This window comes from Sparus aurata, chromosome 22 (genome assembly GCF_900880675.1).
Source record: "Sparus aurata chromosome 22, fSpaAur1.1, whole genome shotgun sequence".
NCBI lineage: Eukaryota > Metazoa > Chordata > Actinopteri > Spariformes > Sparidae > Sparus > Sparus aurata.
In genome coordinates this window covers 17,664,629-17,681,836 of record NC_044208.1, presented here as the reverse complement: position 1 = coordinate 17,681,836, position 17,208 = coordinate 17,664,629, and the positions used below count along the sequence as shown (strand labels likewise).

Sequence of the window (17,208 nt, the reverse complement as noted above, 5' to 3'; positions counted from 1 at the left end):
TTTCATATCATTTAAAGATGGCTAACGGCACCTCTGTGACGTGAAAATCACCAGCTAGTTCAGCTACAAACGGAAGACGGACAAAGTTAGCAACTAGCTAACGTAAGATCATGATATAGAGGAGGAATTAGCACCTACAGAGTCAGGTATTTTCTGTGGGAACTGGTAGAGACCAAAAGCAAAGCTAAAAGACAGTGATATGACTTACAGTCAACTGGTCAGAATCAAGACTTCTGATGAAAGATACGTGTCTTTATTCCTCCAGGACAGGAAGTCTAATCTTCAGCTTCGGGAATCACTGATCAACACTTTCACCATTTTCAACTAGTCGATTAATTGAGTACATAATCAACAGATTAATCGACAATGAAGATAACTGACAGTTGCAGGTAGGGCTGTCACAAAAGTGAATTTTTTCATGAGATGATTACTTTCGCTTTACGTTCACGGCCAAATTCACAATAGCGATATTATCACAATGTGAAAAAAATCATTTAACTGTGTTTTGTCTCTTTTTTGGGCAAAAGATCAACATGGCCTCACGTCTGCAATAGGTTATTCACAAGATACATGTATCACATGCGTATTTTCAGGACAATATCAGTATTTCATTATGTAAATCACAGTTATCATCAATGCCGGTACACTGTGACACCTCTGGTTGCAGTCCCAGAAGTACGTGATAAAAGTGTAGCCCCAGGATCTGATGGGTCACAGAATACAGCAGGTGTGTGCTGTACACGTAATTTTTAATCTAACTACTGCTTTAAAGTGTTGAGACCCTTTAGTTTGCATGAGTCACCTGTCCTGTAACAACACGGGACATAAAATGCGCTCTTTTTGCTTTTTCATTTAAAAATATATTCCTCAGACGGCATCATGACCAGTCCCTTGTGTGTTGAACTGGGTAAGGATCCTGACTCGTACCGACTTAATCAGAGCGACTCCTGCGCTTATAGTTGGACCACGGGGGGGAGGGGGGTGGACAATCTGATCGTTGACTTGGATGTAAAGGTCCCAGCACCCTGGTGAATTCACTGCAGCACAGAGCACAACACTGAAACCCATCCCCTCTCTGCTGCACACACACACACACACACACACAGTGACAGAGCAGTGGAGCGAGGAAGAAAGAAGGGCTGGTGGGTGGTATTGTAACATCCTCCACAATCCTGATGCTAACCAGAGAGCTGGGATTGAACACCTGTCACCTGTCAGAGCGGACTGATCGCTGTCCAGGGTGCTGAAACACACACCTCCCTCACTTCCTCTCTCTCTCTCTCTCTCTCTCTCTCTCTCTCTCTCACACACACACACACACACACACACACACACACACACACACACACAGAAAGGTATGATGTAGATGAATGAATCCACCGATCTTCCCTCTAAATATCCCTCCAGTGGAGAGCAGTGGAGGCAGAGCGGCTCCAGATAATGACCCTGTAGCAGCCAGAGAAACTGGAGGATTGGCAATAAAGTAGACCCCCCACAACCCCCCCCCCCCCCAACCCTTAACGCCCTCCCTGCTCAGTCAGTTGTAACCTGCTGTCCTCTCCCTGCTTTATGAGCAGGACCAGCCGTGGAAACATCAAGTTAAAATTACACTACAGTATATTCACAAGGCTGTACAGAGAGTTGCTGTGTTTGGTTTAAATAGTGTCAGTAGTAGTTTAAAAGATGTGAGGAGGGAGTTTAACAAAGGATTACATAACATATACATAAAGCATATTTTTTATCCTTTAAAATAGAAATGATCGTGTATTATGATTCGTTCTCTCATTTATTTGAAGCATATTCGTCCAGTTGGATATAAAAATAAATAAATAAATAAATATATATATATACATTTTAAAAAAAGGCGCATTGGACCATCAGAGCGCAGCGCGTCTCCGGTGACCACCGCTCCAGGAGGGTTCCCCTTAAACTTTTTACGCACCCGGGCTTATCTCCCATCACGTCCTCTCACAACAGTCAAATCAGGGCACGGGGATTCAGCTTCCACACATGTATGCTGGTTAAAGATGTCCTACCTCTGAACGTAACTTTTGCGATCCTGTCACCTCTCCCCCGGAGGTGAGCGACCGTCTTCAGGTGAACCATTAACGCCATCATTAGTCCACGCTGGTCAGGGGGGAGTAATTCTACTCCAAACTTTTGGTGCAGTCTGTGTTTTTAAATGAGCTTTAGGTGAGCGTCTCCTCGCGTCCGGACGCAACAATCCTTTTCCATGCGGGCAGCATGTAGAAGAGTTTGTTGTTTTGTTTTTTTCTTATCTAATAGAGACAACAGAATAAACAGTCAATTAACGACAGGCTGCTGTGAACATGTTCTCTTCCTCCGTGGTCGCTGCTCGTTCTGTCGCGCATCTCCCGGCTGGCACTTGTTTTATTTTTTACTCTGCCCGTTGCGCAGGAAGGGCGGGGGGTGGGCTACAGCTCCAGCTCCAGTGTGGGGATGCTAGATGCTCTAATTGTAGATCAGAGCAGCCCAGTCTTGGAATTTTGAAGGGGAAATTTGGTCCCTCCTTTGTTTCCAGTGAGTGAGAATCATTACCTAGTAGGTAACTTTGAAGGTTGAAGATTGAAGGTAACAAAACATAGAGTTCAAATACAAAAGTCTCTTTTGCAGGGATAGGAATTCTCACAATACCATGATCAGGATACACTGCCCATGATAACAATAGTATCACGGTGCAGCGGTTCATCAATCAGTAGCACTCAGATAAAGAGATTGATTTGTCAGATATTTGTCTGACTGAAGAATACAAATTACCCCTAAAAAGGTAAAGAACAGGATTTATGTTTTTGTTTGCAGAACTTGACATGAACTGAGATGAAACTCTTTCTTAATGCCTCTTCATCACACTGACTGCAACTGTATGTCAAAGTGCAACCTAAACAACAGAATTAATGTTAGCTGAGTATGTTTCTGCAAAACGTTTCTTTATGTTTCAGCTTTGTGTTTGTCTAGGTAAAAAAATTTCTATAGCTCTCATCACAACGCTGTGATTATGCTCTGGTTAGCTTTATGCGCAAAAACCTCCTGTAAGCATTCGAGGGGGAAAAAATCATAGTTTGGTTTAAAATACCTGTTTTGGTCACCACCATCACAGATGGAGCAGGTCCGACTTCCCAACTAGCCGGTTTTGGTTGGCGCAAAGAACTGTAGGAAAATTCCACGCCCTTATACTCAAATACTGTACTTGTGTACAGTTTTGTGGTACAATATTTCTATTTTCTGCCATTTTATACTTTATTTTATACTAATGTTTACCTTTTACTCTTTGTCATTATGTGATTACTGTACAGAATGTATGCGGCATCTGAGCAGAAATGATATTATACTACTACTAAATGGTATCAATTGTGATAATAGGCCAGTGTGTATGTAATGTGTAATGTATACTGTAATGTAAGTAATGTATTTGTAAATATATGTGTAATTTACCTTTACTTGTACCTTTTATACTTAAGTACATTTATTGCCAGAAAATTTTTATATGGTTATTTGATAATATATGGGTATTTTACGACTTTTACTCAAATACTATTAATTTGGTCGACTTTCACTTTCACCAAAGTCATATTTTTACCCAATAGTATGACTGTGGGGTACTTTTTGCAACACTGATTAAGTCTCCTTCATATTGTTATAAACACTTAGAATGTACTTTTACCTTATAAAATGTGCTGTATATTGAGATTAAATGTAATTCTTTAGGGCAACACAGTTGCCAGGCATCTCCTTTTTCCCTTGCTATTGTGTCAGGGGTCAGATGAGTATTGATCGTTGGCCCCTGTCTCTGGCCAGCAGTCGTTCTTGCTGCTCTGGTAACAAACAACAGAAACCTAATTTTACCTTCAGGCCGAGGCATTGTAATCCATGTGTCTGTTACAAGGAAAGACCAGCAGGTAGGCAGCTGTGCCAGGAGTTTTCAGAGCAGAGTCCAGATACCTGTCGGATCCTGAGGGGTCCTCCACGAGGAGAATGAAGGATAAGTCACTAGTTCACCAGATGTTGCTGCAAAAACCAAATGGTTAAAGACCAAACTTACCCCAGGATTTATAGCTCAAGAAAAAACAATGTATGCAAATCGGCATGTGTAAGTGAATTTTCCCTCTTGGCAGATAACAAGACGTCTTAAGTTTCTTCAGAAAGGCCTTTTCTTCCAGGAGCACTGATGGCAGCAGGAATCACTCTGACAGCACTGTGATGTTCCTCAACATCCCAGCAGACGCAGTGACACCCAGGCTATCAGCACAGCTCATTGGCCCTGCCAAGATATGGAACTGACTGTCAGCTAGGACAGGAAATGGCTTTACACAAAAGTAAAGACTGTTTATATTCTGACACTTTGACATACTCAGCATTGGTGTCACATTAGTTTAGTCTGAATGTGCTCAAATGTAAAGAAAACCAGGTCTCTCTTAAGACTCCTGCGCTCATTCTTATAAATCTTTTTTTTTTAGTTCAGTTTATCCTCATGTGTCATGTTTTACTTTCAACTTCCCTTCTTCGTGTTTTTTCCATGTGTTTTCTGATCCGTTTCACTTGTCTCTCATTAGTCCTCCCTCCTTTGGTCATCTAAGTCTGTCATTCCCTCTCTCGTTCTTAGTCCATGTGGTTTGTTTCCACACGTCAGTCCTGCTTCCGTTGTTTACCTCCTGGTCTTGCTGCCGGCCTGCAGTCAGTTTCCCAGGTTTTGTTGCCCGTCACTTACTGGTTCGTTCTTTTGTTTGTTTTGTCTCAGTTTTTCTTGGATTCTTGTTTATTGCCTGTATTTAGATTTTTTTGGATACATTTTTTTTTTTTTGGTGAATCAGCATATCAAAACAGATCATTTTCACCATCATGACAGATTTATTACTGAACTGTATTAGACTGTTTACATTTAAGCGAGGTGAACACTGAGTGTATTTAAAGAGAGTCTGGGATCAGCTTTCCCTCGAACCTTGGAGTTTCCATTTACAGAAACTATTAATAAGATGTTGTTTCCTTCTCAACTCCCCCGTGAAATTAAGGGACAGATACAAAGGCAATGATGGAGTGAAAGAGCTGGTTCAGCAATTTACCATCTCTATATAGCAGCTATACATCAGAGTAAAGCAAACAAAAATAAAAGGCCGCATGTGTCTTTAAACACGGTTAGATGTTGACCCCTATCAGCATACAGTAACACCTTTTAGATCAACACAGACGACAAAAGAAATAAAGTAAACCGGCTGATAGAACTGGAGCACAGCACTCGTTCTGCTTGAGCCTCCTTCATATAAACTCAGTCAGACAGTCAGTCTCACTCGATACAGTATATCAGCAGACACGGCCTATTTCATCACAGCCATCTTGTCAGCTCACTCGGGGGAATTATATCAGGACCTGACATAAATAACCTCAGGCATGTGTGTGACAAGATAGCAGACAGGACACCTTGTAGTCACTATACGGAGCTGGTTGAAGCGTTACCTGAGAGACAATCCGACCATGTCGCTCCTTCTCTCTGTGTGTGTGTGTGTGTGTGTGTGTGTGTGTGTGTGGTTTGGAGGGGAGTGAGTGTGTAAAAAACAACGATCTGCTTGGATAAGATTTTTTTATAGTTAAAAAATGCATTACGTTTCGTGCTGACTCATGCACTATTGCAAGATGCTGCAGTAGTGTTACTGTGTTTTCGTGGGGGTGTGTGTGTGTGTGTGTGTGTGTGTGTGTGTGTTTGTGTAAGAGAGAGAGACAGAGAGAGAGAGACCACTCGAGGCTCAATCGGCACCCTTAATGAGTTTATGAAGTGAAGGTTTTCAGGGCACAGACTGTATAAAAAAGACAAACTGCAATGACTTTATTGGCCCCCCGGGGAGCCTGAAGATGACCACTGACACATATATCGAGTATGTGGCAACTGTGGCCCTTCTTCTTAGTAATGAATACCGAAAATAGCCTGAAGAGTTTGAATTGTTCCAACTGCTCTTCACACAGCGGTTACTGCGTTGTAGAAACCTACTTAACCCATAATTTCCCATCTGTCCCTCCTCAGACTGGATCTCAACAGTCATTCATGAATTCATTCAAGAACAAGCGACGATTTAAATCTTTCCCCAGCGTAGATAAAGGCCCTGACCAACAGAGGGAGACGTTGATCTGGAGTAAAAACACCTGCAGACAACTGAACAAAGCTGACTTGTTTCTCTTGATGTTGTTTGACGAGCCAATAAAAACACATATTTACAGTTTTTGTGTGTTGCTTAATATGAAAGATTCTCATTCTTTTAAAGCATTGTGTGTGTGTTCATTTTTAATGAATTAATTCAATAGGTTTTATTGGCATTACATTATATATTTGAACAATTAGAAAAATGAGTAATAAATTAACAACAAGAAATGTTAATAATAACATTAGTTAAACGATTAAAATAGATAAATGAAACAAAATGGCACACATACACACATCTACTGCTTATATGACCTAATACCAATGATTGAATGGAACTTATTACATATACTGAAGTACTTGTACTTGAGTTTTGACTTTGTCGTCTACTTTTTACGTCCAGTCTGCTACATTTTGAAGACAAATATTGTACTTTCACTCTACTATCAAAATCAAAGTTAAAATAAAAATTACCTTTATTATTCACTTTTTTCAGCAATAGAATAAAAGATAAACAGCTGGATAGATCAATAATTGTAAAAAGCCAATTGCTGAGTTAAATTTCCAGTTCTTTCAGTATGAATCAGAATATTGCTTGGACATTAACCTCTGAGCTGAAGACCAAGGAGGATGGATTCAGTAATTGCCCATCTGTCAGATTGCTGCTGGTCTTGTGGGACGTTTACAGTTATAACAAAAACGTCAAGAGGTTCTTACAGCAGAGAGTCGCTGCGGGGAGACCTGAACATCTCTCACATGCAAAAACTCTTTAGTGAAAAAGTAGACACAGAAAAATAATGAGGAACAATGTTTCTTAAATGTTCGATTTTACATTTCTCTAGTATTTAATGTTGAAACTTGACAGAGTTAGAATGGATACGAAGCTGTGTAACATCACACATGTTACCTATTAGAAGGAGCAGGATGTGAGCTGATTTCATCCTCATTGGAGCACATAATAAAACAAAAACAAACACGTAATTGATTAATCAACTACATCAGCCTACACATCAGACTTCAGTTATAACACGGACAGCTGCCACCTCCTGAAGTTCTCCGACGATACAGCCATTGTTGCACGTGTGGCGGAGGGGAACGATCTGGAGTACAGGAAACTGCACCGGTGAACATCCAGGGTTTGGACATTGAGATCGTGGAGGAGTACAAATACCTGGGTGTTCACATAAACAACAAACTGGACTGGACACACAACACAGATGTCCTGTACAAGAAGGGCCAAAGTCGTCTCCATCTGCTGAGGAAACTGAGGTCATTTGGAGTGTGCAGGACACTGTTAAAAACTTTTTACGACTCTGTGGTAGCATCGGCTATCTTCTACGCTGTGGTCTGCTGGGGCTGTAGAAGCTCAGAGAGGGACAGGAAGAGACTCAGTGAGCTGGTCTGCTGGGGCTGGCTCAGTCTTGGACTGTCCTCTGGACTCCATCGAGGAGGTGGGTGAGAGGAGGATGTTAGCCAAGCTGACATCAATTATGGACAACCCCTGTCACCCCCTACATGAGACTGTGGGGGCCTTAAGCAGCTCCTTCAGCAACAGACTGCTTCACCCTTGTTGCAAAAAGGAACGCTACCGCAGGTCATTCATTCCAACTGCTGTCAGACTGTTCAACACCAATAACACTTATGTAGCACCTACTTATCTTGCACTACTTACACTTCTACCTCCGCCATCTTGTGCAATTATCCTGTGCAATATTACTATTCTTATTTATTTTTTGGTACATATTCATATTCTTACAATGAGTCTGTTTAATTCAAACTCCGTATTTATTTATGCATCCAGCCTTCAACAAGGCAATACTTTTACACTTTACTTAAATGTATACAGTGCACATTTACCTCCCGTATATAATGCACATTGCCTCTTTTTCCTGTATAAAATGTACATAGCGCACAGTCCTTTCTTTTTTGTATCTTTCTCTCCTATCTAAATCTTTTTTAGTATTTTTTAAGTCTTGTACTTATTGTATGCCTGCCTAACTGCTACTGTAACAAGTGAATTTCCCCGATGTGGGATGAATAAAAGTCTAAAGTCTAAAAAGTCTAAAGTCAGTCATATTCAGTCATCTTAACAACATTTAGCTAAATGCTGAGAATTTTAGATGATTAAACTCTGCTGCTGCTACTGGAAAACGCCCAAACTCACCTTTCTTGCATGTTTTACTGTTGAAAAATGTGGCTTGTTGCTCCATCTAGTGGTTGAATAACTTTCTTGGAAAATGGATGTTATTGTGCACCCTGTCTCTACAAATTTAGATCATGTGTCTTTACCCGCAGCTAACTCCTGCTCTGGCCTAAGTTTTCATCAGTCTCTTTCCTTTACCTGGCAGCAATGGGCCTCCATATGTTATCTTTTGGACGTGGCCCATCTTTGAGCGTCAGTTTTGGCCCTCAAAGGCAAAAAAAGGTGGTTTAGTTTAAGAGGTTTCTGGACAAGCAAGGATTCATTCCTGTGGTTTCAAGAGGAACAATGAAAAAAAGGTGTTGTAAAAAGAATACACTGTTCAATAGTAAATAAAATCAGGAGGAGTAGGTGTGGCTCTGAACATTTGCAGCATGTTATCCTGGTGCTGATCAGTCACCAACAGCCTGCAGTCTTTCTCTCTCTCCCTCCAGACCTTCAGTTTAGGGTGAAACCAGTGCACCTCCCTGAAGAGGGAGACATTCTGTCAGTTTTATTTTACGATCCTCTCCAACCATCAGTGACTCTCTGCACCAACCTGTTCACACATTTACAGATCTTAGCAGCATATATTAAGCTGTAGGCATTGTGGAGAGGTAGAAAATAATGGTGTTTGAATGCATACAGTGCAGCTCTGAGAAGCTATGCGTCTTTTAGATACACGGACAGCATTGTGTCTTACAGTTTATATTATTCATAAAGCCCACTTCACTGTGCGTAATCGCTTTTTTTTCCAACTGGAATTGACTGGTGCAGTTCGTGAAAGTCATTTGCTGTTGGGCTTTTTTTGTGGAAGTTTTTCGCCGACATAAAGACAGAAAAAAGTGAAAAGCAGGAGTCGCAGTCATCGAAGGAGGGGAGGGGAGGGCCGGTGCGTCCCAGCCCTCTGCATCCAGCTGGTGCGTCGCTCCGCCGCAGCAGCGCGCCACTTTCACTATGGCTTTAGCCGCAAGCAGGACGCTCTTGGCGCTATTCGTCACGTTTTGTGCACCACGATGCGGATGGACAGGTAAAGAAAAAAAAAGAAAAAAGATTTGCTTACTTTTTCCTGAGCAGGTGCACGTTATTCAGTCTGATAACTACTGGGCACTGTTGCTTTCTCTTGAATCCACTTCTATGGCAGTTGTTGCAGCGTGGAAGTTTGAGCAGTATTTTGTATTGTAAGTGCAAAAACTGTAATATTTTGTTGTCAGAGTCTTGATTCTGTGTTTTTTGGAAGGAAAGAAAATACCTCAATGTCCTCAATACCCGAGCCATACTCATCAAGAAAAAAGCTAATCTCCAGCTGCTGCAGATGTTATTTTTTCCACCCATTTCTTATTGGAATGTAATAAAGGGGCACTGTGTAGTTTTGGAGAAGAACTGAAACTCTATATTATTAATTAATCAATAATACAAGCTCAGAAATATGTATTTTTTTCTTAACTGAATAAACAAGCTGTCCTCAGAGGACAATAAGATGCCAGAAGACTGTCTGAAGCTAGAAAGGTGGCAGGGTCCACCACATGTAAACAAAGTAAAACAGTATGAGACTGTGTTGTCATTTAAGGTCAGTTTGTTTATTCACTTTATTCATTCATCAAAACAAAGAGAGTTCATTTAGTTTGTTTGGACATTAGAAAAAAAAAATCTGTGAAGATCTTCCTAAAGATTTCAAAACTACACAGTGCACCTTTCATCCTAGTTTCTAGGAGCGCACTAGAATAATTGATTCAGAGTGAATAGTCTGATTTATCATTTGCAGTTGTAATAGAATTATCTTAAGTGTGTAATCGCAGCAATCGCAGACTGCCGTGACTTATGGGGGAAAATATGATGCTGGCGTCTCAGCAGCAGTCATGGAACAAGTCCTTACCTCATACAGTTCAGACACATCCTCGAGGAAATGTGATCGACAACTAGAAGATGATGACAAATGTCAGTCAGGCTATATCATGGGAGAAAAGTGCTGTGTTTTCTACTGAGGGGGTATGGTGCCCAGTCTGTGACTAATTTGGCTGACGGTGGAAATGAAAAAGTGGTTTTCTGTCACACTCCCTTTGTACGGAGTTGCTTTTCTGCGTGTCTCGAAAGTCAATCATCAGCTGTTTGACAGGGATGGTGAAACAGAGACAGGATTAATGTTTTTATCCATTTTATTTTTTGAATTTCTTTGACAAATTGATAATAAATTGGCGCAGCGTTTCTGACAGGGCACGTAGCCCACAGCACACATGTTTTTCAAGTTTATTAAGCCCTGTTTGTAAAATCAGTTTTCATGGAAAGAAGCCCACATCCTTCAGACAGTGAAAATACCCAAAATATCAAAAGTGCAATAAAGCGTGAGGAGTTTTGGAGGGCAGCAAGCTAACCCCTTTGGCTGAGTTTAAAATTGCACCCAGCCTTTTCTTTTCTTCTCTTCTTTTCTCCAACGTACTTAGGTCCACTTATACTGTCAGTTGATCTATAAGGCTCTATATGCCTCCCTCTTGACTGTAAGCACTTAGCGCATGAGGTAATTTCTTTCTCTGCTCTATTTGTTGTGTTCTTTTCCTCTGAGTCAATGTCTTTTCCATCTTTTAGGAAGTATTTTCTGCAACACCCTGCCTCCCATTCATCCACTTACATACATTCACACCTGGGAGCTACTTACTGCAGCCACAGTTCACTGCTGTGGACCGCTGAGCAGCTCTGCTGGAGCAGCTTTCCGTTAAATGCCTTCCTCTGGGCACTTTGACAGAAGTGTTAAGGAGGGTATTACTTATTAACTTTCTCCACTCACATGTCATCAGCTTGTCACTCTGAAGTTCCTCAGAACAGTAGATGAAATCTGGCTCACGGGAATATCCGGACATTGAGGTGGGAGCAGTGCAAACAGAGAGAACAGAAACATTGTGTGTTTGCATGATAAATAATGTGGACTTCTTCCATGCAGCTACAGTCCATCAACTCCTGGAAAGTGTCAAGTGTAGAGAGTAATTGGGACAGAGAGTGAGGGGAAAGAGGGAATCATGTCCTTGCAGGCTGGTGGAATTTAATTTCTCTGCTCCACTTAACATGCTGGAATCCTGCAGGAGCCCCTCACAGGAAAACCTGCATAATCAGGAATTCCATTAATTGAACTGCTTTCTGAGTTATTTTTTCAAATACATTTCACAATGTTTGATCACCTGAAGTAAGTTGACCAAGATCTCCCACCCACCTGCAGCATGGCTGCCTGTCAGACATTCCAGTAATGGTATGTCTCGTGTCATGATGTCATCTCTGGGCGCTGTCCCAGTTGTTTAAACATGTACCACATGCACCATGAACACACCTGTCAGTGTAGATGAGTAGTAGATGTGAGCATGCAGGAAGACAGCCTAAACTAACAGTGTAAGATGTCAATTTTCATCTTCACGAGGGGATGTTTGAATATAACTTTATTGGTTGGAGGAGTGAGCTTGTGACCACCAACTTTGAGAAGCAAAGTAGGTTTTTAGACTATAATTGTACTGGCCAGCTTCTGTTCATACCTGTCATATGTCATAAATGTCATATATGTACGCATGCAGCCCTCCAAAACTAAACAATTACTCACTCCTGGTTGTCACTTTAAATAAAATGCATTCTTACCCATCTAAATGAGGCTTAACCTCCATTAATAAAATGACTGCAACTTGTCCAACATTGGGGTGATTGATGTGCTGCTGTTACAGACTGAAGTCAGAGGGCACTTATGGTCATGGTCGCAGTCTGGTTTGTCGGCTTTATGACAAGGTTGATTACTGGAGAGAGTTTACTGAAGGTCAGAGGTGAGGGAAGAGGACTGACAGAGGTGCTACCAAGAATCTTGTGGCCCAAGGCAAGACGTGACACCAACCCCCCACCTCGATGAATACCTACCTTAGATAGCTCAGATTTGTCTGGCCGCACTGATTTTTTTTTTTTTTTGGGGGGGGGGTGACGCGTTGGCTTGTTTGTATTTTTTTAAACCAATCACAATCATCTTGGCTGGCGCAAAACCCAGGAAGCAGCAACTGTGCCCCTCCAAAACAGTGTCAGGGTGAACTTGATGTGCACGTGGGGAGGCAAACCATAGCATTAAAAAAGGCTATATATAAGAAACCAAAATGATCAGCAGAATGGAAACAAATAGTGTTTTTGATATCATTAAGTGTATGTACTGTGTTGCACAGACATCTTCTAAAGTAAGCAATCTATACAGCTGACTTCCGGTAGATCGCAGTTACTCTGATGATATGCTGCCCCCTATTGTTTTGAGTATGATTTCGATAGTCGGTCAAGCCTTAAATAATGCACCATTTAAAATGGCTACTATCCTGTTTAGGTTCATACCGTCACACGGCAACCAAGTAAGTGTTGAATTGTTGTGAGAAATAAAAAAAAACAAAATGCCTTGTGAAGTAGTCATCTCATGGCAGGCTTGTACCCACGGTAAATATATCTTCTAAGTCAGACTAAATATATCCAGTTCCCAAATATTTAAATGGCCAATTTCTAAGAAAGTAGATATTTTAGTCTCATTCCCAACTTATCAAATACTGACACTTTGGAATGGTGACCAACCTGACCTACAATCCCAAAGTGTCATATTAACTAGTTGGGAATGAGACTCAAATATCACTTCTCTCTTCTCATCTAATTCCTGGCAAGAAAGTGAACAATATCCTAAAATTGGGTAGAGTAGGTTAACCAAAAGACTCCTTTTACCCTCTAGAATGAGAGAGAGTGGAGTTTTGTTTGTGGGACTTAGAACATTAAAAACATGTCTTTCCAGAATTAGTGTCCTGGTTACTGGTGAAAATCCACAGAACAAGCTGTCGACAGTTGTCATGGGATTGTTTCTCTTGTGGAAAGTATTTTTATTTGAAACTGTTGAGAGCAAGGCATGTGAACTGTCCAGATTAATATTGTTTTGGCAAAAGATATGTTGCTGTTGAATGTTTAAAAAAAGTTGTGAGCACCACAATTAAATTTCATTAAATTCATAACTCTCGGAGACAGATTATATCTACATGACTTTCCAGTGGTAAGTTTTAATTACTGAGTTATTCCTTTGGTAATTTGGGTAAACAAGCCCTTGAAATCAATGTCATGGATGGTTGGAGTTTGATTCAAACCCAAATCTGAAAATACAGCTTGACCAATCAGACTGAAGTTTAAGTGTGTGTTTTTCTTTCATCTAACAGCCACCTTCACTGCATAGACAAGATAGGATACAATAGCAAATAGCAATACTAAAAAAATACAGTACAGTAAGGTATGATACACTATATGATATGGAACAATACGATACAAACATTGTGATGCGATACGATACGATACGATACGATACAATGTAATATAATATGATAGGATATGGTATGTGTACTGTGTGGTATGATATGTTATGATACACTGTGGTACAATATGATGCGACATGATATGAAACGGTACAATGCGTTACAATACTGTACAGTACGATAAAATGCGATAACGCACGTTATTCCTATATATTCTAATCCTAAAAACAAACATCAAAACGGCTCAGCAAAAATATACCTGCAGAGACATCTTTGAGGTTTTCCTTCATGTCTGTTGAGTGTATGTGTTCTGCAATGATTTAAAAAAAAAAATCCCAGAAGTAGAAAAGTGGGAACTTCTACCTCACTTGCCTCTAGCACCTACAGTCAATGGAGAGAAAATACACCTCAGTCAGTGTGTGCATGCGTTTGTTGTTGCCATGACAGCAAATAACTTTATTATCTAAACACCTACAGATGTGTATGACTTCACTCATAGAATGGACAGTCTTAGCATCATGAGCCTCCTCCACCTTACCACACGTTCAACTGGCCCTCCTGATTATTGATGGGTGTTTATGGAGAAGGACAGTTATGAGGGTTTAATGGCTTACTCATTAGGGGTGAGCGGTGGGTCAGCGTCTGTGATTTTTGTGGCGAGGTGAGAAGGTGCTCTTGTAAAAAAGTGAAGCTGCATCACAGGTGCATGAGCGCAGATATTTTCTAGAGCCGTTTTTACAGGAGTACTTTGACCTCAGGGTTTACCTGCATATGTGTCTGGCACCGAACCGCACATGCAGATACACGTGTGTCTGTAAATCTGCATCCATCTCAAACACGCTTTCTTTCACAGTTTTATCAAAGAAAAGTGACTGACATAATGACCCTCAGGCTCTGCCCTCATTCTTCACATACTTAATACTTTCCACTGTCTCACTCAATCACAGTCTATCTGCCTGTCTTTCCATTTCACATTCACAATCACACAGCATAGAAAATGTTATATTATTGCTCTGGTTTTCCATGGCAGCACCTTGAAACCAAGCCTCCTTCCATAAGATTATGATGTTACAGCCACTCAGTTGCTTCCCAAACTGTTTATTCTTGGATAGCAATCATGCATCTGCGTTGCTTCAAGGAGTCTTGATTTAATCAGAAATATCTGGTGTGCCCTTGGATCGTAAATTTCCTAAGAGGCCAAAATCACAGGATGATGTCTGGACAGAGGAGGACAGATCCCTTCCTACGCAATACATGGCCTTAATGGAAACAGGATGGAAGTGACTGAAGTGTGTCCAGACGGGTGTCAGTGGATTCTGCCATGAACAGCTGATAAACCTGTCTCTGCTGTAACTCTGCATTAATTAGGGAATAATGAGGAGAGATTGTGTTTTGTTTTTTGTTTTGGGAAAACACCCTTGCTCCCTCTCCATGCACCCAGACACAGTGTGAATCAAACCCGTATCCGGTGCTATCTAAGATCTGCAGAAACATCAGTGAGAGGATCTTTCCGCACATACTAAATCTCCAAGTTGAGCAGAGACAACATTTGTAGGCCTCTGAAGGCCTGTGGCCGTCTGTAAAGTGCAGCGCACGAGACCGGAGTGGCAATTATTTCTAAATGTGAAAAGTGAGAGTGCAAATCCAGCTGGGCGCACACCTGCAGACAACCAGGATTCAAAGTGATGAAGTGATTTTGTGACGATGCTAAAATGAAACTGCTGCTGCAAACCTTTGGGGAGTACGGACAGTCATAAGAACCAGCTGTTTATGAGATGCACAGACAGTACTAACAATTATATGTGACAGTGATGAATGATCAGTGTGCTATTAAACCTTGCACAACTTTTGTTTTGTTGGGGTACCGCAGATCCTCACCATTCAGCCAATACTTTTACCAACACTGAGATTAAGATTTAATGCTGCCATCATCAGTATTTTTGTATCAACAATAGAAAAAATGGCACACAGGATTATTGCAAGGCTCTCTCTTCTCTTCAGCTCTTTAGCATCGTTCAGCTTATTGTTTTGGTTTTACAGCTCACAACCTGTACTGTTTCGGTTCTGTCTCATCCAGTGGCGGACTTGTGATATTTGAGGGCAAGAGACAAAAAACAAAAAAAACAAAAAGGCACCACATGTATGCTGGGGGGCACCAGCATGCAGAAAGATATGTTTTTGATGAAGAAGGGGTACTTCACCACATAATATCTGCTGGAGGGGCACCGTAGAGACCCTAAAATACAAAAGGATTCAAGTCAGGGTTTGACTGATTTCACGCATACAACATGATAAATAATGTTGCTTCAGGATCATCATTCGAGGTTTCAAACCCAGCTTTTTACACTGGTTAGGCACACCAGCACATAATTTAGGTGCCATCCCCCACTATTTTTTGACAGGTTAAAAAGGTGCAGATGAATGTTTTCTTTTTTATTTAAATTACAGCAAACACAACCAGAAGTTTTAGTAATACATATTTTTTTATTACTTTTTTATAATCTGACCTGCTGTATATCAGGTGCAAGGGTGTGACCATTGAAAACGTTTATTCCTACTTGACGGATCAACATTAACTTTGTCGATTTTAACTCAAAATTACTCAGTAACATGTTTCAAACAAGTTGGGACGGGGGCAACGCAAGACCGGGACAGTTATGGAATGTACCAAAAACATCCCATGGATAAACAGGTTCATTGGTAACAGGTGATAACATCATGATTGAGTGTGAAAGGAGCATCCTCAGAAGGCTCAGTTGCTCACAAGCGAGGATGGGGCGAGGTTCAGTACTTTGTGAAACACATGATTGTATAAAGGATATTACCACAGGGGCTCAGGAACACTTCGTAAAACTGTTACCGGTTAACACAGCTCTTTTGCAAATAATTGCACTCTCTTCATATTTACCTTTTCTCTAACTTTTTCTGGAATCAGGATTGTGCAGTGATCGAGTTTTTTTTATGTATAGCTTATTGGGTAAGGGTTATAAACAATATTAAACACCTTTCTCTCCATGCGTCAGACTTTGTACAAATGTTCCCTTCTTGGGTTGAGTCAGCTGAGGTTTAAGCATCCATGCAAGCTCTCAGGCACGAGGCCATGATTTTGTGCATGATGAATCGAGTCAGCGATTTTGAATTTTGGACTGTCTCAAGTGACTGCTAATTATTTCTCCATGTACGCAGCACTCTCCGGGGGCTTTTAACAGCTACAGTTTCTTTCTTGCAAGCCGAATTCACAATTTTAGACAGCGTTAAAGTCACGCTCGACGCTTTACTTCATTATCTTGGTGTAATGTTCACCTGTTGGTAATTGTGCTGTCAGTCCTGCATTGCACTTGAAGAGGAGCATGGAGGCAGTTGCTATCCAAAACAGAGTGGTGGTTGCTGTTTTCTTTGTTTTGTTTTGAGCAAATCTAGCCAAGAGAGAGTCTCAGCTTTGCTTATAATGCTGAGCCTTTAGCATCCAACCCAATCCTCATTTATTTATTTAACCATCAAACTTGTTTGTGTTTATCAGGGCCGCCTTAAAGTTTATGCTTTATCAGAATCAGAGTTACTTTTAAATGCCAAGAATAATAATAAACAGAGGATATTGG

General features: G+C 40.9%; 2 protein-coding genes and 1 long non-coding RNA gene across 17 annotated transcripts in view; 1 reads left to right on the top strand and 2 right to left on the bottom strand.

Moving 5' to 3' along the window:
* Positions 1-2,451, bottom strand: part of otofa (otoferlin a) — a 105,610-nt gene extending 103,159 nt beyond the window's left edge. For 8 of the 13 annotated variants that reach the window (XM_030404788.1, XM_030404789.1, XM_030404797.1 and 5 more), the window contains exon 1: positions 2,037-2,450. In XM_030404788.1, the coding sequence (XP_030260648.1) occupies positions 2,037-2,118 (82 nt within the window). In that variant the 5' untranslated portion in view covers positions 2,119-2,450. Of the gene's footprint in view, positions 1-2,036 lie in introns of all 13 variants that reach the window. The other 5 variants (XM_030404790.1, XM_030404792.1, XM_030404801.1 and 2 more) reach the window with 2 other exon arrangements.
* Positions 2,452-8,579: 6,128 nt separating this feature from the next.
* On the bottom strand, positions 8,580-14,013 carry LOC115574449 (uncharacterized). Its single transcript, XR_003982488.1, has 4 exons — positions 13,869-14,013; positions 11,527-11,640; positions 11,107-11,417; positions 8,580-8,812 (listed from the first exon to the last, which is right to left on the bottom strand). It is a non-coding gene; the product is annotated as an uncharacterized LOC115574449 (long non-coding RNA).
* Positions 8,872-17,208, top strand: part of fndc1 (fibronectin type III domain containing 1) — a 43,841-nt gene continuing 35,504 nt past the window's right edge. For all 3 annotated transcript variants that reach the window (XM_030405981.1, XM_030405982.1, XM_030405979.1), the window contains exon 1: positions 8,872-9,354. In XM_030405981.1, the coding sequence (XP_030261841.1) occupies positions 9,282-9,354 (73 nt within the window). In that variant the 5' untranslated portion in view covers positions 8,872-9,281. The remainder of the gene's footprint in view (positions 9,355-17,208) is intronic.